We start from the raw sequence: 25,744 nt of genomic DNA, 5'->3' as shown, positions 1-25,744 counted from the left end.
CTCGTCGGTTAACTTCTTTACAAACTCCATACGTACCTAAACTAAGCCGAGTATTCCCCAAACGGAATAGTTATAGGTATCCTTATATAGATGAGTAAACCCGTAATAAGTACGAGTACTTTAATCCTTTGCAAAATATGATATAATCGAGTAGAGAATTTAAAGAGCTGGCGTCACACTGAAAGGAGCGTATATGGCGAAACTAGGCCGCTCGTAGCAGGGAACGGAAAGGGAGTGTGTGGCAGTAGGCCAACGAGACAAAAACCAAAAGAGGGTGGAATAGAATGAGGCGAATAAAGAGCGTCGGCGTCCTTGCGCTTTTAAGAAGAGAGAGGTGTCAATAGCATATCTAGGGAATCTATGTGTATCGAGACAGTGTCGATATTTTATAGAGTTTAACCGCTCTCTGGCTGGCCCTGTCGTACGACAACATAGTTCCAGACCAAAAGGTTCCTGCAGAAAATGAACTGGTTAACAGTTGATCCCTACTAAACATAAAACGCCCAGAAGCTTTCCTGTAAGTACCAGAATTGTTAGACGGTAACATCACAGAGGATTTGGGCCCCTGAACCCAGTCAGTCAAGCCGTGGGAATATACAAGGAACAGCGGTAGGGCTGGTATTGATGGTAGATAGCCCGTGGGGCTTTTCTCTATCAAGCCAGTAGCCCTTTAAGGCTGTTAGAAGCAGCTACCCGAGTAGAGCAATTAGGGCATATGCTCTAAAGGATTCTTTAGCAAGTTTCACATTTTTACAACCCTTCTATAAGATTGCCGCAGAGAGAAATATTTCGGTTTCCCATTGATACAGGAAGAATCGATACTATCGATACTAACATTTGCATATTTAGTTCTACAAGACGCGAAACAAAAGTATTCCACAACGTTTTAGTTAAAAATAGTTTTATTTCTAGCAACCTTTCTTCACCTCCGACAAGCAGTGAGCAGGGCGCGTTTTCGAAGCTCCCTGTCCTTTAGCGGGATGAAATGTTAAATCATAGGTCGGGTTTTGTTTCGCCGAAGTGCTATCCGTATATGTTCTCCTAAGGATCCGGACTATCCGGTTATGAACCCAACAATAAATCTTTTCCAGGGTTGGTTCTTCTCTCATCCAACATTCGACAATAGAACGGCAAACGCCAACACGGTAAGTACAATGTCCGATGAAGCAGCTACCTAGTTTGCCGTTTGAATGTTGGAACGGAGAACCGAATTTAGTGTATTCGCGCAAGCAATTTTATAAATTTATACCCTTAACTAGCTATTAGGAGCATTAATTAAGCCAAGCCAAGTATATTCTTGATTGATCGATGATCGTACTGTATAATGCATTGGACGTCGGCCCTAATCGACATACTGTTATTCGCCCGCATATGTCTATATGTTTTTTGTAGTAGAGATCAATGGTAAATTCTTACATACAAATATTTGAGAATATTCCAGGATCCACGTCCTACACAGAAGGCATTAGATATTCAATGAAAACACCGGGTATAATACTGTCTGCAATACGCTATATCTATATATTTCGATAAGTTAGCTATATAGCGTATAGTTCTATTGATACAACTAGCTGCGATCGATAATATTTGAACTCCGTGATTATCGGTATTTTGAGAGGAGTAAAATAGCAAGAGCTGTCCATAAGATTCTCCAAGCTGCCATATAGATCTACCTACTTTACATTTGGACTTTAAAAGGTTCACTCTAAAAAACACAAACTTCTATGCCTCATAACCCAAACATCTCACAGCTAAAACTCATATTAAACAAAGTAAAAATTTGAAATCAATGGAAGCAGCCATAATGTCTTTGAAACGTGAGCTATCACCTTCACCTGCTCCCTTCAATGAGAATCAAACTACAGACGAAAACAAACTTTTCAAAGGAGAACCTAGTACGGAACATACCGAATCTCCTACGGTTAAAAAGCGAAAGACAAAGGCCAAACCTAAACAGCAAGCTAAAACTACCGAGAATGGGGATGGCAGAGGCAAGAAGGGAACTTGGACTGAAGAACAAGATACTGCTCTCCATGCCCTGGTCACTAAAGATCAAGGTGGAAACGAAGTCAAAGCCGCCTGGAATGACATCTACGAAGGGTTTTCGAAGCTCTTCCCGGAAAACTCTAAAACACTGAATAGCTTACAGATGAGATGGAAGACAAAAATTCGAGCGGGTGATACAGACCTAGCCATTGCTGAGGTTTGAAACCAAATTCTTCAAAATATTTTCATGAGAATGTTGGAATCTGACAAGGGTTATCCAAATGTAGAAATTCTTGTTCAAGCAAGCCGTTGCTAATATCGACGGATCAGAGCGAGTTCTTGCTTATGCTTGGCGCTTCAAGGAACTCGGGGGTAGGGATTTAAACAAGAGCGCGGCTAGTAAACTTCACAAGATGCTTAAGTCGAATCAACTATAGATCTCGAACTTGAGAGTTAAAGGATCTAATATAAGGTTAATCAGGGCGGAGATTGGGACATGGAGTAATAAGGGGTCTCGTATCAGGCTAAGGATTTGTAATAGGTCTTTGAGGTGAAACATCCGCAATCCTTCGCATATGCATCGATCGATGTTGATAATAACGGCCCAACAACTTTAGTTTCGTCTAAGCACGATCAGGTCTGTGAACGAGATAAGCTGAAGCCTCCTTTCAAAGTTTGAGGCTCTCATCAAACCAATAACTTTTCCCCTGTTTTTAACATATGTTAGGCATATCTCTTTCTTATAAGCTAGTCCCAGAGAACAATTCGATTCCATATTTCCTGTCTCCTATGATGACAATAACCACTATATCAAGTACAACAATATTCATAAAATAATATTCGGAAGGTCTTGATTTTTGCTCCATCTCTAGCTCCGGTCGTTTGTACCATGCATACGCAAGGTATGGCCCTAATAACAATAGAAAGGCTTCGTATCCTTCGTTGAACACAGTCGGAAGAATCCCGTACGAATAGGCTTTCGGTCCCATTGTCGTCATGATAGGTCCTTCCATGGATCCAAAGCTCCGTGGATCTACCGGCCCTCGGACCCATTGATCTGCTTCAATTCAAGAAAAACAGCCTTCGGTTCGCATGGATTTCGATATGATTATTTACAGAAGGCAGCGTAACCAGTCGTTTCCCAAAGACTCTTTTCCAATTACGAAGAGGATATGTATAGCATATTGGTGTGGAAGTTTCTTGTTGGCGTATAACATGCTCCTCTTTCGGCTTCCGCCATTTTAGTCGAGTTTAAAGCGTGGAAAGCCGAATCGAAGCCATACTCGCGACTTGACATCCTCGTAAATGCATAGTCGGCATTGCTCTAGGGTTTTGCAGTCGCTTTCGACCGAGATAACCCCTGCTTCTATAATTATCCGCAATAATGACAGTACGCAAAAGGCAACAAAGTCTAAACTTGTTCGTCTTCCAACAGCTCGGAGAAACTTTTCTTTTGTAAATATCAATATTAATAATAGAACAAAAATCGGTAACAGAAGCATCAGCCGGAACGGATTCCGGGAAGTTAACCCGCCTGTGGCGATGCCAAACAAACGACTTCGGAAAATGTATCTCCAGCACGCACAGCCAATTGTCGGCTCACATCTAATGCATAAACTAGGCTTCCTTTGATTACCCAATACTTATGAATATCGCGCGGTTGAAAATCACGGAGCGGGGGACCAAATTCCGAAGAATATCACGGCCTAAATTTATAAATCTAAAGCTTCAATCCAAACCCCTCGTAAAATCGATTTCGAGGGAAAAGGATTGGGTCCAATCCACGCTGCGAGCAGAAAATCCGGAAGGGCGGGAATCGCCTATTTAGCCGAACGGAAATACCCAAAAGGCGAATTCGAAGTGGCTGCTCGACTAAAACGGAGACCATGGTTGCGAGTGTCTCTAACATAAAACTGGATAGCTTTCCCTCTGACTTCCTAAAGAGAGTTACCCAAGGCATCGTCGATTTATATAATTGGTTAAAAATTATATTTAAATGAAGTCAAACTACCTCCTCGTGGGGATAGTACCCGCAGTTCTAGCACAACAAACGGTCTGGGGTCAATGTAAGTAACGTTTATGTTTCGTCTACAAAACTGCATGAAGCGTCCAACTAATCCAAAACTTTGAATTTAATTAAGGTGGCGGCCAGGGCTGGACGGGACCTAGTGTTTGTATCGACTCTTGCTGTGTCTCCAGTAACCCTTGGTATTACCAATGTCTTCCTGGAGGCAATTGTGCTACGGCAACGACCACTAGTACGACTACTACCACGGCAAGACAATCAAGTACTACACCCAAAGAAACTACGTCACCATCTACTACCACCACCAGACCTGTTACCGCCCCAGTAACCTCAAGTTCAACTACTACTACAACCACCAAACGGTCGTCTAGCACGACGTCGCGAAATACCACATCTCCAACCACTCTAACAACAACGAGTTCAAGTACCACATTGTCCACCACCACAAGATCCACAACCTCGAGTGCCCCTGTAGGGCTCTTTACGAATCCAGTTGTCTATTCGGACTATGCAGACAATGATGTTTTCAAAGGGCCAGACGATGCCTACTATCTATCTTCCTCCAATATGCATTTTTCACCGGGGGCACCAATTCTCAAATCATTCGATCTTGTGAACTGGGAGCCTATCGGACATTCAGTCCCTTTCCTTGATAACGGCGATAATTATAACATGGTAGGAGGCACCGCATACCGTGGTGGTACTTGGGCTTCTACGATGAGATACCGAGCTAGCAATGGCAAGTGGTATTGGATTGGGTGTATGAACTTCTGGGTCACCTTTATCTATACCGCAGACGATGCAGCCGGTCCCTGGACAAAGTCTGGCACAATCTACAAATGCTACTACGATTGTGGTCTTCTCATCGACGACGATGACAAGATGTACGTCGTTTATGGTGGCAGCTCTATTAACCTCGCCCAGTTGACCGCAGATGGGCTAGGAGAAGACTCTTCACAACTCATATTCGATCAGCCGTCCGGCGTCAGCGGTATGGAAGGTAACCGTATGTATAAACGCAACGGGCTCTACTATATTTTAAATGATTATCCCGGCATTGGAGCCACTTATATCTGGAAATCGACTAGCCCCTGGGGCCCTTGGGAGTATAAGCAACTTCACAATGGACTTACCGGTCCAGTTGCTGGTGGTGGGTCTCCCCATCAAGGAAGTTTGGTGAATATAGGCAATGACAAATGGTACTTCGTCTCCTTCACTTGGGCTTATCCTGCAGGCCGCATGCCTGTTTTGGCCCCAATAACCTGGGGTTCGGATGGTTTCGCCAGCATGGTTACCGATAGTAGTGGTGGTTGGGGCCTCACTTATCCAAATCCCCTCCCTACGGTTTCTACTCCAAACTGGTATCGTACCGATAACTTTTCTACGAGCAAGTTAGGTCCACATTGGGAGTTCAACCATAACCCAGACAATACGAAGTACTCTGTTGCAGTGGGTGGCGTTACTCTTAACACCTGTTCCATCACGACAAACATCCTTACTGCAAGGAATACCCTTACCACCCGTCTCTACGGCCCAACTCCACAGGGTACTATAACTCTCGATTTTAACAATATGGCTGACGGAGATCGTGCTGGTTTGGCAGCTTTCCGGGATAAAACTGCTTGGATCGGAATCAGCCGTGATGGTTCCGATTACAAACTCACCGTTGTCCACGATATCATTCTCTCCGAGGAAACTTGGACGCCCTCAAGCAATGGTACCGTTAACGCCCAGACAGTCATCTCCAAGGGCAGCGGGAAGATTTGGTTTAGAGGTAACCTCGATGCGAGAGCGACCGGTACGAAGCTCGTCCAATTCTCTTATAGCACCGATGGTACAACGTTTACCAATTTCGGAGCCCCGTTTACGTTGTATACGAATTGGGCATACTTTATGGGGTATAGATGGGGGATCTTCAACTATGCAACAAAGGCACTTGGCGGGTCAGTTAAGCTCACAAGCTTTGTCGGAGGGCAATATACAGCTTAAGTTTTCATGAAACAGAAAAGTAGGACAAAGGGCATCTGCGGGTGTAAAAAGGTACCAACATTGTAAATATATAAGTAGCTACGAAGTGGGACCGGTGTAGACGGTGGCACAAAAGAAATCGATTAATATAATTCGAGATTTCAAAACTTCCAAGTCGACAGCGCTGCAGTAGACGGTGTGGAATGCAATTACAGCTGGAGTAATCATACCCTATAATACCTGACACTGCCAAGAGAGAAACCCCTAGAGCCTTGCAGAGGAGACTGAGCATAAATATAAACCATGAGACTCGATACCGGCGGCTGAAGAAGTTAACCGCAAGAAAACTCCATAAAAATCTCAAATACACCACCGCCCAGAATCAGCGCTAAGCCAGATGCAGACTAGTTCATAGCTAAGAGTATCCCTTGGCTGTCTTCAGCCCTCGCCTTGGCCAACTTGGCAGCTCCCTCGAGCTTGACTTGCTGCAGCTGTAATCCTCAATATCTGAAATTCTAAACTTTCCTGTCGCGGCAGTTTATATAGACAGTCTCCCAATCTTTCTACCCATTGGAACGTCTTCCCTCGTTTCGTTACTCCTCCGCTCTGAATGAGCCTTCCCAAGCCCGATATCACTATTCCCACGTCCTCCAAATTCGAGTGAGCGAACGCGGCTGAGGCTAGCTCAAAATCCCACAATGTCAACACGAAACTCTTTTCGCCCCGCCTCCCTCCTCGCCTTCCTTCCATTCCTATCTCTCGCCCTTTCCGCCGACACGACCTTTCAATGTAACTCTCAAACATCCCATATGTTCCACCAGGATTGTGCTGTAGCCGCCAATCAACTAATCCTTTCCCTCACCCGGAACGATGGCCAAACGCACATACCAAACGACGATATAATGCACACAGTCAGCAACTGCCAAGCCATAGTCCGAGCTTCAGGAGGTGAAAAGACTGTCCAAGGGTCAGCATTACTTCTTTCATTTGCACAAGTCGGTTCGAGATGTCAGGACGGTACATTCACCGAAAGTGGAGGCACGATATCTGGAGGAATAAAGGGATCAGCAAGCTGGAAACGTGGTAACAACGCGCGATCGATAAAAGACCGAACGATGGGGTCGATAAAACGAGCCCTATCAAGCTCATTCAGGAACTTTAAGCGAAACGTGGATATGGGCAATAATTTACAACGTCGCGGAGACGGAGAGATGATGGCGGCGAGGAAAGGAAACAATGGAGAAATGTATCGGTTAATGATGGTATCTGCGCATGGAGTGCCAGGGCTAGCTCCTAGCTCGCCACAGGTTAACAGCATGTTCTTTCAACGGTCCAGGGAATTTTTCCAACATCATTTTACGAGGGAAGATACTTCGGATTTAGTATTTGGGAACTCGTATCCAACCCAAGGGAACACACACGTTAGTGTTGTGACATTAGGGATCAAGCTTCGGGGTGGTCAAAAGAGTTGGAAAGAATTTGTGGAGGGGCAGAAAGACGGTGGGAAAGTGTTAAAACAGTTGATTACAGACGGAATCACAATGTTCACAGCGAATAAGTTCGTTGCGGCATACTTTCAGGTGCTGAATGCGAGCAATTCACCGGTGTTTAGCTTCATGGTATACGGATACGATTCCGTAGATTCGCCGCTTCCATCTTAATAGATCAAGAATTATGAAAGAAGGGTTGGGTTGGGGTTTGGAGTTATTTTATGTTTATTTGCCAAGTTCGGCCTTCATCAGTATTTTACTCTCCGGGAGGCTTTCATTCATGAATTTATTTATTTCATACCATAAAATAGACAGCAAGACTCACTACAGAATTCTCATTTCACAATTCCCACATCTTCACAGTGAGACATTTGCTGGGTACCTAAGCCTTTTCAACATTTCCTTCACGCTCTGCCAACTCTTCTCTTCTAGACCTGCTATTTGGGTCGAAGTATGGCGCTTCGCCGATTCCAACGGCGCGGTTTCCAAATCTATTTCCAAGACCATCGTAGTCATTGGTTGCTGTGTGGAATACGCTTCTATTATCCCAGATAGCGATATCATTTGGGTTCCTCCATCTGAAGCGGACTTGGAGATCATGGTTCTTGTAGATTAAATCATGGAACCAATTTAGAAGAGCATCGCTTTCCTCTAGCGTTACTTCGTTGATACGCCTGGGGAAAACACCAACGGGGAACAAACTCTTCCATCCTGTTACTGGGTTTGTTCGAATGACCTATGAGCACGTTAGCACATTACCTCTCCCCCAACGGACACGAGTTCGGAGAGAAAACGATGCCTTATACTTACCGGGTGGTTGGCAGCTAAATCGGTTCCCACATTTGCCGGGTTACCTCTCTGCTTTTCATAAAGCTGCAAGTTCTCAGCCTTTGCAATATCATGGAACCCGGACCCAGAATGGTGCGCTGTCAATCCTTCCAAAAACTTTTGATATGGTTTCGACAAACGATCGTAAATTTCATAGCCCGAGGCCCAGAGAGTATCGCCGCCAGTTCGTGGGAGCTCCACTAGTCTAAGAGATGTGTAGTCTGCAGGGAAAGGCTCGAATGAGATATCGGAATGCCAAACGGCAGCCCTGTTGCGAAAGGTTTCGGCAGGCCTGCGATAGAGTTGCTTGCGCTGGACGGATGAAATGGTGGAGATTTCCGGATCGGAGCCACCAAGCTCTCGCTCATCATTCAGGACAGGATGAATATGGAGGGTGGATTCCGCTGGTTTGCCCGTCAACTTCGGAGCTGGGTTAGCACTGTTACCCATCTCTATCTCTTGGATACTGAAAGGCCTACCTCCCCAAGCCTTTGGATGAATTTTTTCTGAATGTCATTTGTGAGGTTGTCCTGAGCACGGAAGAAAACGACCCCTCGTTCAGAGACTATATGTTTTTACATTAGATTCTCACGTGCTCCATAACGTACGCGATATGGCATAAGTAAGGATCTTACTGGTAACAGCCAAGTCTCTCAATAGCTCGTCCGCATTTGGAGCATTAAGGATATCATCAACAATGTTGGCTTCTGGAAATTCAGTCCCAATGATCGGGGTGATGTCGTCCGATTTGAATTTATTCAGATTCCCTTTCGATCTGATTGGCTCCGGGAATGACTTCTTTCCGACGAGGACTTCTTTAACGGCTTCGCCGGAAACAGCTGATGGTGCCATTGTAACTTAATTGTTATTTCGAAATGGATTCTAGGAATTTATATAACGATTCAATTGCTTCAAGTAGTCCGATTCAAAGTATTATATTATAGAGAGATGTGCTTGAGAAATCGCCGGCTTATCTGTTATAAACCAAAACCATTCGAGAATACCTCTTATATATACGTCTTTCCCGCATATACGACGCCAACTTACGCATTATACCTACGTACACCAGAAACACGCGGTGAAAGTGCTTTCTCATCGCGGATGTTCGGCACCGGTATTCAGCCACTGTGATGCAATTTCGAAGGTAAATGACAAGCTCAAGTCTATATCCCGCCTTTCGAAGCTCTAGTATAGCTAATCCGCTACTCTTTGTAAAACATTTAACCGCGGTTTCATCGAATTCGTCGCCGTTTCAGAAAATACAGGTAGAGAAGCAGGCGAATGTAGAGCGACAACACAGATTCAACGTTGGATATTTCCCACACCAGCCCGTCCACGCAATCTCGGCGGAAATTTCGCCATAGCGGGGTGCTTGAGATAGTGGGGCGATAAGGAACTTTATATCAATCTAAGTTAAAAATTTCGCCAATGAGAGGGTCTGGATTGCATATCTGGGAGGCCCCGACCTAGTTGATGGGGCGGTTGTGGGGGTTCGAACAGTCTAGGTAAAAGATCAGACCAGATTTGAACTGCAAATGTTCCTTTGACCAGATCCCGGCTCGCATACCCACGCCCACATGCTAATGTCCAAATAACGTCCTTCTAACCGCGTGGAGCCATATCCCTAAAAGAAACCGATCATTAGTAGGATCATTGCTCTGTCAAACCTCAGTGACCCTATACTTCGCTTAACTAAGCTTTTCCATCAGTTTCGATGGTGTCTTCGCGGTGCCGGCGGGGATTGATACAATTGAGTCACAATTAGCGTTATAAAATTACTTATTTGATTTCATGACCCTCAAGAGTGTAGGACAATATTGTAGCATACAAGAGTCCGATAATCCTTTTTAAGAGTATAATGTCGAATAAAGCCCCTTCACTAACCTTCTCCGTCCTCCCGTTTGCAGTATCCCGCCTTACAGCCTTCACAGAGTTCAGACTTATGTGGCTCCGTCTTCCTGAAATTCTTTGGTAGTTCATCAACTTTTTCGTTTCTCCAAATCTTCAATCGACGTACGACTCTCTCTAGATATATCTTCCGATCGATGGTCATATAACCCAAGGAATCGCACGTCTTGCATCTTTGGTTAAAAACTTTGGCATTGTACGCAAGCATATTCCCAGGAAGCGGATATTTGCGAATAATTGTAGCAACAACGGCGCTTTGCCAATTGTTTTTGCACTCTTGTTCCGAACATTTGAAGGATCCGCGTAAGTTAGTCGACCACTGGTAGACCCCTTCAACGTCCGAGATGTTGAAACAAACCCCAGGGGTCTGTTTGACAACCAAGTCATGATACTCTAGAAACATATACCAACTCTTGGGAGTCTCTTTAGCGTGCTTCGAAGAAGTATCGTCGTTCGAAACACTTGGCCCCAATAATATCATCGAGGTGCTAGAGGTAGTGTTTGAAGCTATACCAGTTGTTGGTGGTGTTGGCGCCCGTTTGTTTGCTGCTGCGGCTTTTTCCTCAGCGCGGCGTCTGCATCGTTCCTGATCAATGAGACGTCTTTGAGACCGGGGATAACCCGATATTTTCAAACCATTTAAAATGGCTTTATTCATGCCTCGAAGCTCCTGTTGGAAGATGGCGTCGACGCTAGCAGAGTTGGTGGTGTCGTCGGAGTTTTGGTCCCGACGTTGCGGGATAACAGGCAACTTATTGTTGGAACTAGTTGCACTTGGCTGATCCGAGGCGTCAGAGGCGAGGTTGGAAGCCCTTCTGGCAAATGGTACTCTCGAAGAGGTCACATAGAAGGCTCTGTGATTAGAACGAAGGAAGGAGGTCTGAAGCAGGACGATTCGGGTTGTTTTGATTGATGCCATCGTGCAACTATTGGTTCGATTCCGAAGACGCATTCCGTTTGAAGGTTTTCGTGGTCGTAGAGTTGTAATCCAAAGCGATCATCCTAGCAAACCAAGATCGGAGTTTGTTTCGAGTATATGTTCTACGATACTATTCAATTGGCAAGTTCGATCGTGGAGCCAAATATAGCCTGAAGTATGTGTTAGGACATCGTATAAGCGCACAAAAGCCCACTGAAGCTCTAGTCTCATAGCTGAACTCAAGATTCAAAGCCAGTACCAGCTGAATGAACATACAGATATAGACTTTGCAAGAATTTTATAGCTCTCTTGTTGGATGCCACGAAAGGACTCTAGTAGAAGATCTACAAGCCTGCATCATATTTCTTAGCCCTCGCCTAATAAATTTCATCAAGTCTGTCCTGTCAGCTACAAGATATAAATTGTATGTAGCCAACATGAGCCCATCCTAGAAACAGAATCCAAACCTAGTCATTATAGGTTGGATTTCGTACCGTTTCATCCACTCGGAGCCGTAGCCTCGCCGCAACAGGTCGCCAACATGTTGCACGCAGTTGTTGGTAGTCTGCTAGAAAGCCTATATTGTCACCAATGTGCAGCGTACGTATCCCACTTGGTCAACTGTTTCCAGCTGAGAGGGGGGGCTAAATCGCCCCCTCCCTCCCAAATTTTACCAAGCATGGTCCTCCAGATCCTAGAAAGCAGCCGCTATCAGCATCATAAAAACAGCCGTTTCCGATGAATATATATTGTAGCTGAAGTGTGCACCACCGGCTCTGTAGAATGTCACTTTTCGAAGCTTCTTATATCTCCCAGAGTATATCATTTTACCAATTTACCAATACCATATCTCGATTGATCCGCTAAAATCGAGATATCAATAGCCATTTATTTATATTTGATGCCCTAAAACATTTAAATATTTTGCCTGAATCTGTATGTTGCTTTTACGTACATACGCCACCAGTCCAAGAGCCCAATTATCAGTCTCGTAATCAGATTGTCCCAATTACGTCCTCGGGCCTACCTTAGCAATTAGCAACAATAATGAATTTTACCCAAACCCAAAATACCACCCATACACATAATGCCTCGACCGCAAACCTTATAATGGGATTGATTGGGGTTTCGGGGCCCGCAACATTCGCCGGCCCACCTGATGCCAATGAACCTCCTGAATATCCGGGCTCACCCACCGAGCCGCGGGCGCCCCCAACGGCTTATCCAAGGTTTGATAATTCTTGCAATCCAAAAAAGCACCGCCAAGAATCCGATAGGATCATAGAATCATCCTCCCCTAAACGGCTTCGAGCCAGCAGCCAGACCTCAAAGCTCGATTATTCGAGCCCGAGCCGCTCGTTCCTCGATACTTCCGGCGACGAAGAAGATGATACAACCAATGGGCATCGGAAAGGAGTTTTCTATTCGCACCATAAGTTTGAATCATCAGTTGGGCATCGCATGGAGCTCGTGTACGCGGCAGACGAAGAAGACCTTCTCGACCGACAGCGCAGTTCAAGGATTACGGAGAGCCCTCCTCCTGAAAATCTCCCCGACGACGCAATATTTCACGACATGTCCAGTGCTCTCTATGACACTCTTGAGCTTATCATGAGAAACGCAGACATCCTACGTCAGGGCGGAGAGAGTATCATCAAAAACGCCACTATCATGAAAGCCCACGCCATGAATATAAGAGCGCAACTAGAAATAGAATTACGCTGCGAGATGAGGGCCGAACATCAAAATCAGGCCGCATGCTCCTGTGGTGCAAATACCCCAGGTTCAGTTCTAAACGTTTGGAAAGCCCAATTTCAAGGTGATTTCATGCCAAATATGATGGACTTTGCCGGCATCTCACAGACGCTAGGGATAGTAGGGGAGATCCCGAGCCTTTCAAGAAGTAGAATCATAATTCATGAGGATCGCTTATAAGTACTATGGTATCCGAAGACCCGACCGCTGTCAATTATAAAGTAAATCTCAAAGGGAGCGCCCTGGACTGCATTTATAGTAGTCATTTTTACTCCAATTTGTCACTAAATACTACGATACATTGCAAAGGAATTGAAAATCATACTTTATAGACATAAATCATAACGTTTCTCACTTAAGAGTTTGCGCATCATGTGCATGGTTGACAGATTGACTACCCCGCAACTTTGCCTCTCTATTAGTATACTCCCTCTAGTTTACTAGTATATAATATCAATAATCATAATACTTTACGATGAAAATTTTGACCACTAAGTTTCCAACATTTTCAGCCCTTTCCTTTTCTTCTTCTATAAACTACTACGACTATCACATCCCTTTTGAGGTTTGTGTAACATTGCTATGTACTAGACCAGAACAAGAAACATGCCGTCTATCGTTTCCTAATGAAGGAGTTGACCGTCAACTTCCACAACACATGGAAGACACCAAACCTCACAACGATCTCCTCCTGATCCAGCCAGCAACTATGGCTGGAGATCTCAAAAAAAAAAAAAAAAAAAAATTTTATTATTTAGCGCCGCGGGGTTCAACTTCACTCACCAGTTTTATAAGTGTCTCAACTAGAATATACCTAAGTAGCGTTGAGCAGTACCAAACATTTTCGAGCAGTTCCACGCTATGACTTTTCATCACGAATATTTCTCGGGTTGAGATCATCATGATTGATTCATCACAGTCACAATCGAGGATTGATTCCGATGAAGGATACAGACGACCCCAATTTTATGAAAGGTAAGACATAATATGGTCTTATGACCAGTCCACCCGACGAGCTCCCTGATTACTTAAAGCCAGACCCGATGTCAGATCTCTGAAGCGGTCGCAATCTTATCCGAGGTACACAGTCAACCGAAGCGCTTTACCAAAACCGGCTGATTTCGTAATTGATAAAGGTACTTTCATCATAGAAAATAGCTTTAAGGCAACCTTTAAAACGATTGACTGGTTCTAACCTTTGTCTGGGTATCAAAGTGTGGCATCCCCAGAAGCTACCTACGACTTGGTTAGTTACCGTTCGTGAGGACAGTCTTTTCACAAACCGCAGCCATCAAAGCCACATCTCCGGACGAGCGCTCGAACTTTGTCTACGACGGTGGAGCATTAGTACGCCAAGCCACTTGATCATCAAGTCTCAGCTTTGACCCCCAAAATGAGCTTGAGTCAGCTGACATCCGGCATACCTCTCTAGATAAGTAAGTCGGAATAATGACATATAAATGAAGAAATTAGCTTGTTTTGCTTAAAATAAAATCCAGCGGCATAATTCGCTGGTCGCATGAATGGCGCAGCCTTACCGGCACCATCCGATAAAGATCACGTTTAGACTCCATCAACCCTATCAGTCATACTGCATTGCATTGAAACGTGTTTTCCCCGCCGTTTTGACTTGTTCCATTCATCCATTCTGTACCAACCTTCGGCGTTTATTCTAGAAATAAACTACTCAAGTATCCATATCAATGCAAAATTCAAAATTCTATCATAGAAGGGTCTCATTCCGGCTTCTGCTTGAGAACGAGAAAGCAAAAGGCAGTTGAAACATCATGGTATTTTTGCCGCATGCCTCAATCAACACATTCCAAAGGTATGACGTCTTGTTTCCCTCAGAAACCATCACAACCGGACTCGACTAACTTCGTCCCATGGGGAAATTGGCGTTGTAAGCATGCATGCTGTCCTAATGCTTGGTGAGCTCGGACGGAAATTCGAGAAAGAGGCTTCGAACCATTCAAATGCCGACGCCGCGGTGCACCGGTGACGCCGGCGGCCGAGGGCATCCTTCGGGCACTTTTCCTATACATGTACTTAAAAAAAATTGAAACCGCCGTCACAAAAAAAGATTTCATCACCCTACGGCGGGCTTGTTCTCTTGCCATTCACGCCCTCTGAAAGCTGATGCCTGAAACATCCATTTGTCCTGTTCGAGATCTCTTCCCATGGCGCGTAAGCTGCAAATGCAACCTCGCTTGTCGGACTGCCACGAGGTGAAAAATTATATTACGTCAGGCCAAATCAGAGATCGTTAAGGCTGAATTCAAATGAGTTTGAAGAGCATGGGCATAGCGAATCGGTGGGTCAGCAGAGCGAGGCAGCTTGGGATCGGCCCTGGTAGATGCGTTTCAGATTTTCAACACCCTGGATTGGGTGGCGTTCGTATTCTCGTTTACGTAACTTTGTGAGCAATCAATCAATTTTTACTAGGGCCTTATCTCAATTAATTTAATCCTATTTTCGTTCATCGAACCTTGGTCTAGTGACATCGTATGCGATTTGTCGGCAGACTAGACGTGGCATCCTTGTGAGCAATCAGCTAAGGCCGAAACAATTCCTAGAGGCAAACTGCAACAAAAACAACACTCAGTTCCATGTATCAAAATGCAATACCTAACCTACCTTAGTTTACGTGGCCATGCATGCATATCTTGTTCTTTAAAAAAGAACTCTCTTTAAGAAGCAGATAATGTGATAGAAACTTCGTAAGAATGGTAATAATCAAGAAGTTGCCGTATCCAACGAAAATACACCCAATCATCTTTAGAATGGAAGTTAATTCCTTAGACATCAAGATTCCAACACTGGAGTTGCATATACGAAACCATAGTCCGTTTCTCAGGAGCTGTTAGTTTAGTTGTAATTGGATGTTCTAAATCAGGGTTCTGGGGTCATAAACAAAAAAAACCGCCCGAAATACACTTCTTAAACTCAGATACTGGACCTAGGAGAAATATCATAACGGCTGCAGGAATGCATGATAACACAAAGATATCAAGCCATTCATGCATCAGGCAAACTTCGTGATGCAAACAATGTTGGTAAGGTGTATATCTCGGACTATATGCGGGGCCGCGGGGTGCAAGGCTGTCTTGCGGGATTAACCTAGGTATGGCCGCACATAACGCCGAGGCCCGGTTAAACAGCGATTGATTAATCTTATCGTGTATCTGGTGGGGTGATATCAACACGAATAGTTGAACTCGTCACCTTATATCACAATATTTTCGGGCCCAGTGATCTTGAAACTCGCCCATCATAAGATAACATTAAGCCTCTTGTGTTACCCTCGTGTGAGCCTTGGTGAGAGCTCTTCCATGTGCTCCATCCAGATGTGAGGATGGCACGACCATACCACAATAACTTTTCAGGCGGAAGACTTTTCATCCAAGCTTATGGGATGAAGGCCGCCAAACAGAGTTAGAGAATGAAGTAGCTTCGAAATACTGGCGGTTGGCTTCGAGGCTAATAGCTTCGTAGGTTAAACCACATTTGCCCACAGAGAGGCCTCAACGCTAACCTTTTATTAGACCCGCAATAGGGTTTTTGGAGAAGTTAGACCAGAAAACTTTTATTCACAAATCTTGTAACTAATTTCACTTAATGATCTAGTGCCCCTTGGATCCATGGGTTGGTGGTAGTTACTGCAGCTCCATAGCATGGATACAATTACTTGGCCCATGGTTGACTTAGATCCCAAACCTTGTAAGCTTTGGACCTATTGGTAGACTAATGAAAATACAAAGCATCAATGACACTCTAACTCATCAGTTTGGGAAACCTTTGACTAATGTGAGACCAAACTAGTTGATATCAGTACTAGCAACATGGATGTAGCAGTATACCTTGAATTCTGGAAGCCGAGGTTGAAAGGAGGTACAAACTTCGGGCCAAGCTAGCTAAAGCTAAAATGAAAACTAGTGATGCCCTTAGAAATTAAACCCTCCTTAGGATCGTGGAAACAAATCAAGTTTGAATTTCCCTGGCCATATAAACTAAGAATACGATTTTTACGATTGGAAATTTTTGTAGATATTGTAGCCAAGTTAGGACTTTTGCCCTTTGAATTTGAGTTTTTTTTTCTCATCCTGTGATTGAATACCACTGGCCATCCAGATGTACCATGGTGTTCCTCGACGATAAACCCCCAAAAGTGTTTAAGAAAAGACAAAGGAAATAAAAGTGTATATACAAGAAGGTAGGCCATGAAAAGGTCATTAAGTCTAATTACGATTAGTAAAGGGGTAGAAGCGCACAAATGAAACTCGTCGAGGTATCTCTCTCTATATGCCAGGGCAAAAAGCGATTGTCTATATATGCCAACCAATGAAATAATTCTGAACCAGAAAATAAAAACTCCTGTATGATGCTTTCCATAAGAAATGCGGCCTGAATGATGCAACGCTAAAGAACTGTTCGCACTGGATAGGAAAAAAGGAAATATGTTCAAAGAAGAAAGTAAAAGATTAAAAGAAAAGTAAGAAAAGTCGTTCTCTTCGTGATCGGCGGTAATGGTGTAGCGTTTAGCAGAAGAGTCCTCGCTGGACCTCTCCTTCATTCATGCGGCCACTGATGCTGAAGCCAGAGGAGTTGGAGGATAGAGAGTCGCAGCTTCCGACCTTCTTGATAGCTTTGCGGGTGCTGATACCAAGGCCCTCAAGCGAGTCGATAAGCTCGGGGTATTTCTTGACAGCCATTCCGATGACCTTGGTGTCGATCTTCTTGATGGTGTCAGATGGGAGTTGAGAGGAGTATGTAGTAGCGAGGAAGATGACATCGGAGCAGTCATTTGGCTTGGAACGGGAAGCACAAGCTGCGAGCTTGCCGCGGAAGAGGGCAGGAGTGTCAATGACTGGAACAGCGTGTACTGGGTCGACTTGGAGCAAGACAGTTGGCGGGATCTTTGTCTTTGGGCCTATAAATTGTCTGTTAGCTATTTGAATTGTTAGGATATCAAGCTTAGCGTTTGACATACCAATGAAGAGCTCAACAAGGACCATCTCGCTTGAAGACGAGCTTGGCTTCCAAAAAAAAGCAACATAATCGTTTCTGGCCTGTGGAATGACCATCCAGGAACCAACATCTTCACCCTTTAGCCCTCTGATGTCGTTCGTCAAGAGCTCAACGATGTTGTCCTTTTCGCCCTTGACTAGAACATCGAGATCCTTACTTTCTCGGTCGGCTCCCTTGGCAATAACAGCCCAACCGCCAAAGAATGCGTGTGTTATTCTGTGAGAAGTAAGGACTGTGGAGAGGGCGACAGCGGCGGATGTTAATGTCGATTGACGCATTGTGATTGTATGTGTGTAGATTTCGTGATGTATGAATTTGTCGTATAGAGTGTAATAGTAGATATCTATTGGAAGTCTTGAAAGATATCGTTGTTGAGAGGAATATTAAGTATGGGTATCGTGAAACCTCGTTCAATTATTAAGTTTAAGCTGAATTCCAAAATCTAATTCTGAAGAATCGAAGGGTGGGACGTCAAGATATATACTAAACCACAGCCTTGCTGGTGTTTGGCAATATCAGGCTACTGCCCGCAATTGCAAAATTGGTTCAGCTCCTCCCAGAAAGAAAAAGAAAATACTGTCTGTTTGGTGGAAAAAGAAAAGTGAAATTTGGGGGTATACACATTGGGAACCATGCATCCATTGACCTTTCCTGGCTTGCCCTTGTGCCTGGCCCTTAGCTTAGCGCACAGGGGTCCCACAAAAAAAGGAAAGAAAAGATGAGTAGCTTGCTGGTGTGATGATGCGGTGTCTCCCTTCGAAATTTGTCTCCGAGGCCTGTCATAAACCAAGTGGCGAGTTTCAGAAATCAAGTAGAACGGCCAGTAGAAGCTTAGTCTTCCAGATGGCACAAAAATTCTGAGGTCACTCGGGGCAAAAGCAGACCACTTAATGTGGATCCCAGAAGCCCTTTTTTCCTATCAACGTCGCCCACACGCGATCAGTTCCGACCCCTCACATGAAGGAGATCGAGATATAGCATGCAGAGAAGTGGTGATGCCTCTCAAGTGCCGCATTAGAACAGTGTGTTGGCAGTCTTTCGTGATAGGATTGACCACGAAAAATTAAAATTCCCCTTGCATTCAAAGAATGCTAGCTAGCATTTCAAGTCTCTTTCTTTCCTCTCACTCCGACCCCGGGTAGATGCGAAAAATCGAATGAAAGGGGCCCGCAGGGCAAACATTAGATTCTGAAGGAACTCCAGTTAGATCACCAGCCAAAAATTCTGTCGGGGAAAGCCAGGTACGACACTGTCATCATCTCATGAGGCACAGAAGTTTGCTTGTTAATTGGTTCCTTGACGAAATAGTCCAGTCCCTGGCAGCATCGAGGCTTGGCTTCCAATCAGAGGTGCCTGGCAATTTCATACTTTGTTTTCTTGCGATACCCTGCTCGACTGCTTGTTAGCATGTTTGCAGTAGATCCTTGATGGTGTATGAGTCTACGCGTACTTATGACGATTTGCTTCTAGAATGAAGTTCAGCATCAGGCACTTGCTCTTCGAGTCCTTCGGGCCCTCGCCAGTGGGTGTCACAAGGTCGCATGGGCAGTAACACCACATTCTTCGTACCATAGAGCTCCGCAAGGCCTTCAGGCAGACCGGGTGATCTCGATATTCATGAACTGGGCTTCACTTATCTTCTTAGCGCCAGCAGCCTAAGCGACCGCTACCAAATCGCAAAGGCTATTGGTGGATGTCATCATTATTAACTTCAAACACTGCAAACATTCCCCACAAATTACTTCATCGGCCAAGGGATTCATTCACTAGCCTCGAGATAGGTATCCTCAAGGACCCCGGTTCGATTCAGCTCATAACATGATCTCGGAAAGAGTCCGCCTAGATGAATTTGTTCCTAGTCGATCGTCGACCATATCCGAACCCGAAACACACAATCTGGAAGATCATAAGCATTCGACCCCTGTCATATAGCTTCGAAGCTTCCCGGAATGCTCGGTCTTAAGGTAGGTTGGAACCTGCCCATACCGGGGAATTAACTGAAAATTATTCCATTAGCTTGCGAGCTCTCTTTCAGCGTATCGTTCACATTAGCATGTATAGCATGTACATGTACACCAGCAACCCTGCTAACGAGGCTTGTAGACAAATCCTTGGGTCACTTTCTAGAAGGACCCTCTAATCTGCCTTACCAACAGAGCCATCAAGATACGCCTTTCATGCTGTGAAAGCAAATATTAATCTGCACGTACCCTCGGTTTGCACTTGAACGAACAGGAATAATGACATGCGTGCATGATCGAGCTCGCCCCAGAACCGTCACCCGAAAGGAAACCTAGCGGCCCTTGTGTTACAGGGCGGCTGCTGAATTCCAGTACCTTCTAAACAAGTTTCTAGAAATTCATTCTAGAAGGCCGCAAAAGAGCCGAATCAAGTCTTTGTATGATAGTGCTCTTCCGCATGGCAAAGGACATTCGCCAACACACTGCCCTTCTGTAACAACCGCAGCTCGCGCAGCCGTTCAGCAACCTTGAGACGATCGACGATCAAACGGACGTTTGAAGTTGACGTCTGCAAGGGGCGAACAGAATTTCCTTTCCGGTAGGCTGCGCATGCGTCGGAATACTCTCCCTCCTTTTTCGGCATGCCGATGAAATTTCGGATCCGGGTAAGACTTTCCATCCTGGGAGCAAAGATGTCGGGTTAGGGTAAGCCAGAATGGGTCATATCCACTTTCTCGAAATTTACCAAAACCTGCAAATGCGTAAGTTGGAGGCGGTTTCATACTTCTGGATACCGAAGAACCCCTATTGAAAACTACCATTCACGGCTAACGCCATGCTGGCGTGCATACGCATGAACAAATACTTCAACGCCTCCAATGCTTAGGATCCACTTTAAGTCTTAAATCTTCTAACCACAGTTTATTAAGGATTTAATAGCTAAAATTTTAATATCCCAATACAAAGTAGAATAGGAGGGTTGAGTGTATTAGTCTAACATTAGCTGTACAAAAAATTCGAAATTAGAAACGTCTGCGATCCCTCCCCTGGTATCCCGGTAGAACCCTGATCATCAACGTTCTTTCGCCCCGTCCGACAATTGTGTTGGTTGGAGTTGAAAGTTCACCCGACTAGGGTTGGAGCTTGTCCGAAGTTTTCGACAATGGAATTGTTTAAGAAGATAAGGCCTATATATCCGAATTGCGTTGGGAAGTGTGCACTGTTCGCCACCGAAACAACCCTATCTCTGGATAAATTGTATTTTTTTTTTTTTTTTTTTTTTTCCTTTCTTGCTCTTATCTATCGTGCAGTCGTCGGAGCTCGCTCGATGGACCAGGATCATCGCTTCAGTATAATTTCCGCGTGGCATCGTGTGCAACCTTTAATTGGGCGAGTCTATGGAAGTATCGACAAGAGGCATCCCTGTTCGAGTCCTCCATCGCGAGATAGTTAGTTGGTTTCATCTGTTCTCTAGCGTTGCACACAAAAACGACCGTATTCGATTTATTTTTTTTTTCTTCCATCTGGCTTCTAATATTTTCCGACCGTCGGCAGCGCCGGAGCAGCGGAAGCTTAACTATCTACAATAAATATCGTTTTCATAAAAGAAATTATCCAATCCGTCATCTTCAGTAACTGTCTCCGCAAACGGCGGTAGAATACCAGAGTCAACCCATTATCGCAATGTATACTACCCCTCTTGTCAATATAAGAATTGTGGGATACATTCGATCATGTGTTCTGTAGATGGGTAACTACAACATCGATCTATTGATATCCAACCCCCCACGCTTTTCTGAACCCCGTGTTTTAACATGGCTGCATATAATTTGTACACCTGCATTATAACCTTGAAGCATTCTGCCTGCGAGACGACAACCAAGTCCGCCAAACTGTACAAGTGGTACCATCACGATGCCATAAAATCCAACAAAAATGACACCACATACGCTATGCATTCAGGCTTAAAATTCGGATAACATGTGTTCGACAATTAGCCAGGCCGTATCAATGGTGACCCCCAAAAATCATCCAGGCCACATGAACACCTGTGGACCATCCCACGTTCCCAATATATCCTGCGAGCTCGCGGCTCAAGAATTGGAAACATCCAAGGGCGAAATAACTATATTTGCACACACCCGAGGCCGTGGGTTTAACCACGCTCGGGCTTTTATCATAACCGATATACCCTGTGATTTTCGCGATAGTGGACTTTCGATTATTTACCCGGTAAGCACTTCAATGCCCCACCTTCGCACGAATAAGCTGACTCGAGAAAAAAAATGCTTGTGAGGGTCAATTGATCCGTTACCCCCACGAGAGGTTTAACGCTCACGAAAACGAAGGCGTGGGGACACCAGCAAGAATATTTCGTGGACCCATGTCGAAGTCACAAATGTTGTCGAGATATCAAGGCCCAAGGTATTTCGCGAAATGCATCATCTAGATAGGTCTGCATCGCATCACGCAATGCCGCACATGAAGACCCACAGGCTTGCGGCCGCGTTGTGTCGAATTTAGAGACACGCGGCATCTCGCAGAAAGGTCTAGATGCGTCGGCGTTTCCTGGCGTCGGCTACTCTGCGATTCATATCTCGTCGGCTGACAGATATGCAAAGACCGTTTTATCATAGGGCCGAGATTTTTGAATCAGTCTATTCGGCAGAGAAAGGCCTAGAACTCGGCGAGTGCTTTGAGTGGCTCGTCAGCTCAACTGTCACACGTCCAAAATGAGGTTCTGCACGCGAGAGCGCATATGTGGCTTCAGACTTTCAATTCAATTCATGACTTCTTTAACATGGGAAAGGGGATTTTCCACGGTCAATTCTCGGAATACAGCTGCGCCATTTCTCCGCGTGGAGTGCCGCCCTTGCCTGATATGAAATTTTCACAAGCCTTAAAAGCATATCTCCGGAGCTGGTTAATTGAGGCGTCGACCAACCGGCGTCTCCGTCCGACACCATCGGTAAATGTAATTTGAGAATACGCATTCCACTCCACCGGGACGTTGTATCCGCAGCCACATTCCTATGGTCAAGCCCTCGATGGAGCTCACACTATAGACTTATAAAATCGATATAGAAAGATCTAATCAAAGACAACGTGGCGGCGCCTAGGATCTCGTGAACCACACCGCATGCCACGAGAATCCGTTCCAGATTTTACGTTTTTCGATACTATTGGCTAGTTAGCCTCTCGAGGTCGAAAGTTCCTCCGTCAGCCAGTGAGGAGAGGTAACTAACGAGATGAGATCGGACGCTCTTCGTCGGAGCTACGGCAATTGAGATCTTCTATGACCTACGAAGAATTTAGACCATTTTGGCGTTGCTCAGTTTTGACCATGACGTGATTGTATCCACTCTCAGCTGCAGCCCTGGGACTTACAGACCACCTTCCAGCCAGACCCTTGATGTTGTTTCAAAAATGAGGGCATATTCCATCCTGCAGAGCGCGACACCTTTGACATGTCATCTCCGGTTCTGACAAAATGGGCATGCTGTTCAGCCAGCTGAATGGCTAACCTGAGAGGCCTTTGTTCGAGTAAATGGATGCCTAATTTACACCCGTCGACAGCTCGGGGTTTCACTGCCACCGCCCTTTCGCTTCGCTTTGGCCTAAGCGAACGCAGGTACGGAGTTCTAAATGTAAAATAGGAGAACACACCGAGATTTAGACGTTGGGGAAAGGTGTTATAGGTTGCTATTCGAGAATTTGTGCCCCCTTTAGTCATATATTTGATCGATTCTGGCAATAGTAGCCTTTGAGGCCTAGCGTGTCGCGACTCGCAAAATATTTCCACAGAAAAATCCAAAATTTTTTTTCTAAAAGTCGATGTCGTATTGTGAAAGTTTTAGTGATCGTGATTTATAATATTTATCCCAAAGAATTTTCTCTCTTTCTGGGCGTGAAATCCCTCATGATAGATACCTCTTTCGAAATAACCTCAGGAGTAACAGCCTTTCTTGCAAACTAGTTGCCTGCGAGAGTTACCCTTGATCAACTGCGCCAATGAGCTCAGGCAGGCTGTCAACCAGCATTTGTCTGTCTGCGCAGCCGCTTGCCAAAGCGCAATGGTTAATAGGATGCCAGTGTGTTGTCAGGCTGGTGACACAAGAGCTTCCCTGGCTTCAAGGTTTTGAGACAGCCCGCCGAATGCAGAAGAGAACATGGAGATCCAACAAGAATGATGGGAGGCCTGATACTCTCCTCAGGCTGCTGTTCACAAGCCTTGTTTCTTTGTGCTATCGGTGAGGGTTTCCATGGATCCATATAATCGTACACATGAAACCGGCGTCTGTATCATTCATATTCTTGAAATCCGAGAGCAAGCAGCTGCACAACCAATATTAATGCAACCTGTCCGACAAGCCGAGAGAAGGCTAGACTATATCGATAATACGGTTGCTATAAGGGGCGGCCGGCGGTCTATCAATGGATTGGTGCTTCACAAATGATGCCGCCTCGACCAAATGTCTACAAGAACTGCCGAACGAGGGTCGCTGGTACCTGACGATCGTCAGTGCCACAGTTAAGCTGATGGATCTTGTCCAATTCAGCCGGGAATGTTGGTGCACTGTTCGTTAGTTTATTGGCTTAGTTCAGGTACCGATTCTTCCCCTTGTTTGAGCGCTCTCGATGGGGAAATCTATTTAATCTATTTGAATATCTCGGAAAATACCATCGTCATTCTAGCGGTATTCTTCGACCTTCCACGACCACCGGAAAAAGTCGAATGAAGGGGACAGAGCAAAGAGCTTGCTCGAAGGTTTTAAGGATGAAATCTGTCCCGGCCAGGCAGTTTTTGGATCTTGTCTGTGTGTAACAACACGTAGCAGCTTCTCGCTTGATTGCTCGAATGCAGCGACGTTTAATATTTCACCGACCGTCGGTCGGGAAATTCGGATATTTCAACGCTGCCAAAGGGGAAATTCGGTTGCAGAATGCTTCGAAACAGTTGAAACATGCTTTCGACGCTTATACAAGCGTCTATCTTCTTACAGACGAGAATGATTTTTGATTAAGGTTAAATTAATTGGGCTCGTTTATACTTCTCATGACAAGAAACTTTGTCTACGATATTGTCTTGTGAAATGCTTACAATATCGCTAGAAGTTCGTGGTACCAGTTTGAAAGCAGCAGGCATTGTGCAGATTTATGTCTTGTGAAGAATGTTCCCTGACCAGGAAAGGTCGGAGACTGGGTATAACCAACTCCTACCTTGAGCATTACTCGAAAAATTAAAAATTAAAAAAGGTTACTGCCTTGTCTGGATCCGCCTCCCCGCAGGTCTCAAAGGTCTGGATGGGGCACGAAAGTAATATCATGTCCTATAGTATAGATCGAATAATAATTGTCTTTCCCAACTTCCTTTCGCCTTATTTACGGCAGCAAAACAAGCTGGAGAAGGAGGCTTGTACACACTTGTTCATTATCTTGTGTGTGGCACCCCTTGGGCAACCTAGAGCTCATCTTTGCATTGTGGTTTGGTGACGCTGGTTCTAGGTCTCCCATGTCATATTAGAAACAATTGCGAACATCTTTTTTAGGTTGACCCATGTTCAAGCGAATCTGCCCAACAGCGACCCTAAGCCGGAATGAGGTCCTGGCTCATGCCCGCAGTATGCTATGATTTACGCAGCATTTTCCCATAATACGAACCTTCTAAATTAAAATATGAATTTCCCCAGGAAGGATTTATATATCATGATGTCTTCCCTAGTTCATGAGAGTTCCATTCATAGCCTCTGCTTCCAATAACTCGTAGAACACTTTAGGCCCCAAATAGAATATTTTCTATCGTTAACGTATCAGTTACTCTTTGTTGTTATTCTTATTGCTCCTCGCATATCATATCATTTCACACTATTTCTAT

At 44.9% G+C, this 25,744-nt stretch overlaps 8 protein-coding genes across 8 annotated transcripts; 5 read left to right on the top strand and 3 right to left on the bottom strand.

The window, feature by feature from the left end:
• Positions 1 to 1,789: 1,789 nt before the first annotated feature.
• Positions 1,790 to 2,423, top strand: DFL_009735 (uncharacterized protein; the record flags this gene model as incomplete). Its single annotated transcript, XM_067639667.1, has 2 exons — positions 1,790 to 2,203; positions 2,274 to 2,423. 2 exons carry the CDS (start codon positions 1,790 to 1,792, stop codon positions 2,421 to 2,423), a joined length of 564 nt encoding a protein of 187 aa, XP_067487432.1.
• Positions 2,424 to 3,982: 1,559 nt separating this feature from the next.
• DFL_009734 (uncharacterized protein) lies at positions 3,983 to 6,001 on the top strand (the record flags this gene model as incomplete). Its single annotated transcript, XM_067639666.1, has 2 exons — positions 3,983 to 4,052; positions 4,128 to 6,001. 2 exons carry the CDS (start codon positions 3,983 to 3,985, stop codon positions 5,999 to 6,001), a joined length of 1,944 nt encoding a protein of 647 aa, XP_067487431.1.
• A 677-nt stretch (positions 6,002 to 6,678) lies between these two features.
• Positions 6,679 to 7,641, top strand: DFL_009733 (uncharacterized protein; the record flags this gene model as incomplete). The annotated part of the gene is made up of 1 exon (XM_067639665.1): positions 6,679 to 7,641. One exon carries the CDS (start codon positions 6,679 to 6,681, stop codon positions 7,639 to 7,641), a length of 963 nt encoding a protein of 320 aa, XP_067487430.1.
• A 211-nt stretch (positions 7,642 to 7,852) lies between these two features.
• On the bottom strand, positions 7,853 to 9,150 carry DFL_009732 (uncharacterized protein; the record flags this gene model as incomplete). Its single annotated transcript, XM_067639664.1, has 4 exons — positions 7,853 to 8,206; positions 8,281 to 8,718; positions 8,778 to 8,863; positions 8,934 to 9,150. The coding sequence occupies 4 exons, from the start codon at positions 9,148 to 9,150 to the stop codon at positions 7,853 to 7,855; spliced, it is 1,095 nt and encodes a 364-aa protein (XP_067487429.1).
• Positions 9,151 to 10,177: 1,027 nt separating this feature from the next.
• On the bottom strand, positions 10,178 to 11,125 carry DFL_009731 (uncharacterized protein; the record flags this gene model as incomplete). The annotated part of the gene is made up of 1 exon (XM_067639663.1): positions 10,178 to 11,125. One exon carries the CDS (start codon positions 11,123 to 11,125, stop codon positions 10,178 to 10,180), a length of 948 nt encoding a protein of 315 aa, XP_067487428.1.
• Positions 11,126 to 12,172: 1,047 nt separating this feature from the next.
• Positions 12,173 to 13,060, top strand: DFL_009730 (uncharacterized protein; the record flags this gene model as incomplete). The annotated part of the gene is made up of 1 exon (XM_067639662.1): positions 12,173 to 13,060. One exon carries the CDS (start codon positions 12,173 to 12,175, stop codon positions 13,058 to 13,060), a length of 888 nt encoding a protein of 295 aa, XP_067487427.1.
• A 721-nt stretch (positions 13,061 to 13,781) lies between these two features.
• DFL_009729 (uncharacterized protein) lies at positions 13,782 to 14,265 on the top strand (the record flags this gene model as incomplete). The annotated part of the gene is made up of 3 exons (XM_067639660.1): positions 13,782 to 13,855; positions 13,919 to 14,016; positions 14,096 to 14,265. The coding sequence occupies 3 exons, from the start codon at positions 13,782 to 13,784 to the stop codon at positions 14,263 to 14,265; spliced, it is 342 nt and encodes a 113-aa protein (XP_067487426.1).
• A 3,153-nt stretch (positions 14,266 to 17,418) lies between these two features.
• Positions 17,419 to 18,186, bottom strand: DFL_009728 (uncharacterized protein; the record flags this gene model as incomplete). The annotated part of the gene is made up of 2 exons (XM_067639659.1): positions 17,419 to 17,810; positions 17,871 to 18,186. 2 exons carry the CDS (start codon positions 18,184 to 18,186, stop codon positions 17,419 to 17,421), a joined length of 708 nt encoding a protein of 235 aa, XP_067487425.1.
• Between the last annotated feature and the right edge of the window lie 7,558 nt (positions 18,187 to 25,744).

This window comes from Arthrobotrys flagrans (assembly GCF_004000055.1).
Source record: "Arthrobotrys flagrans strain CBS H-5679 chromosome Unknown unitig_1, whole genome shotgun sequence".
NCBI classification, from domain to species: domain Eukaryota; kingdom Fungi; phylum Ascomycota; class Orbiliomycetes; order Orbiliales; family Orbiliaceae; genus Arthrobotrys; species Arthrobotrys flagrans.
Note: the sequence above shows the minus strand (reverse complement) of the source record. Positions and strands in the feature narration are given on the sequence as shown.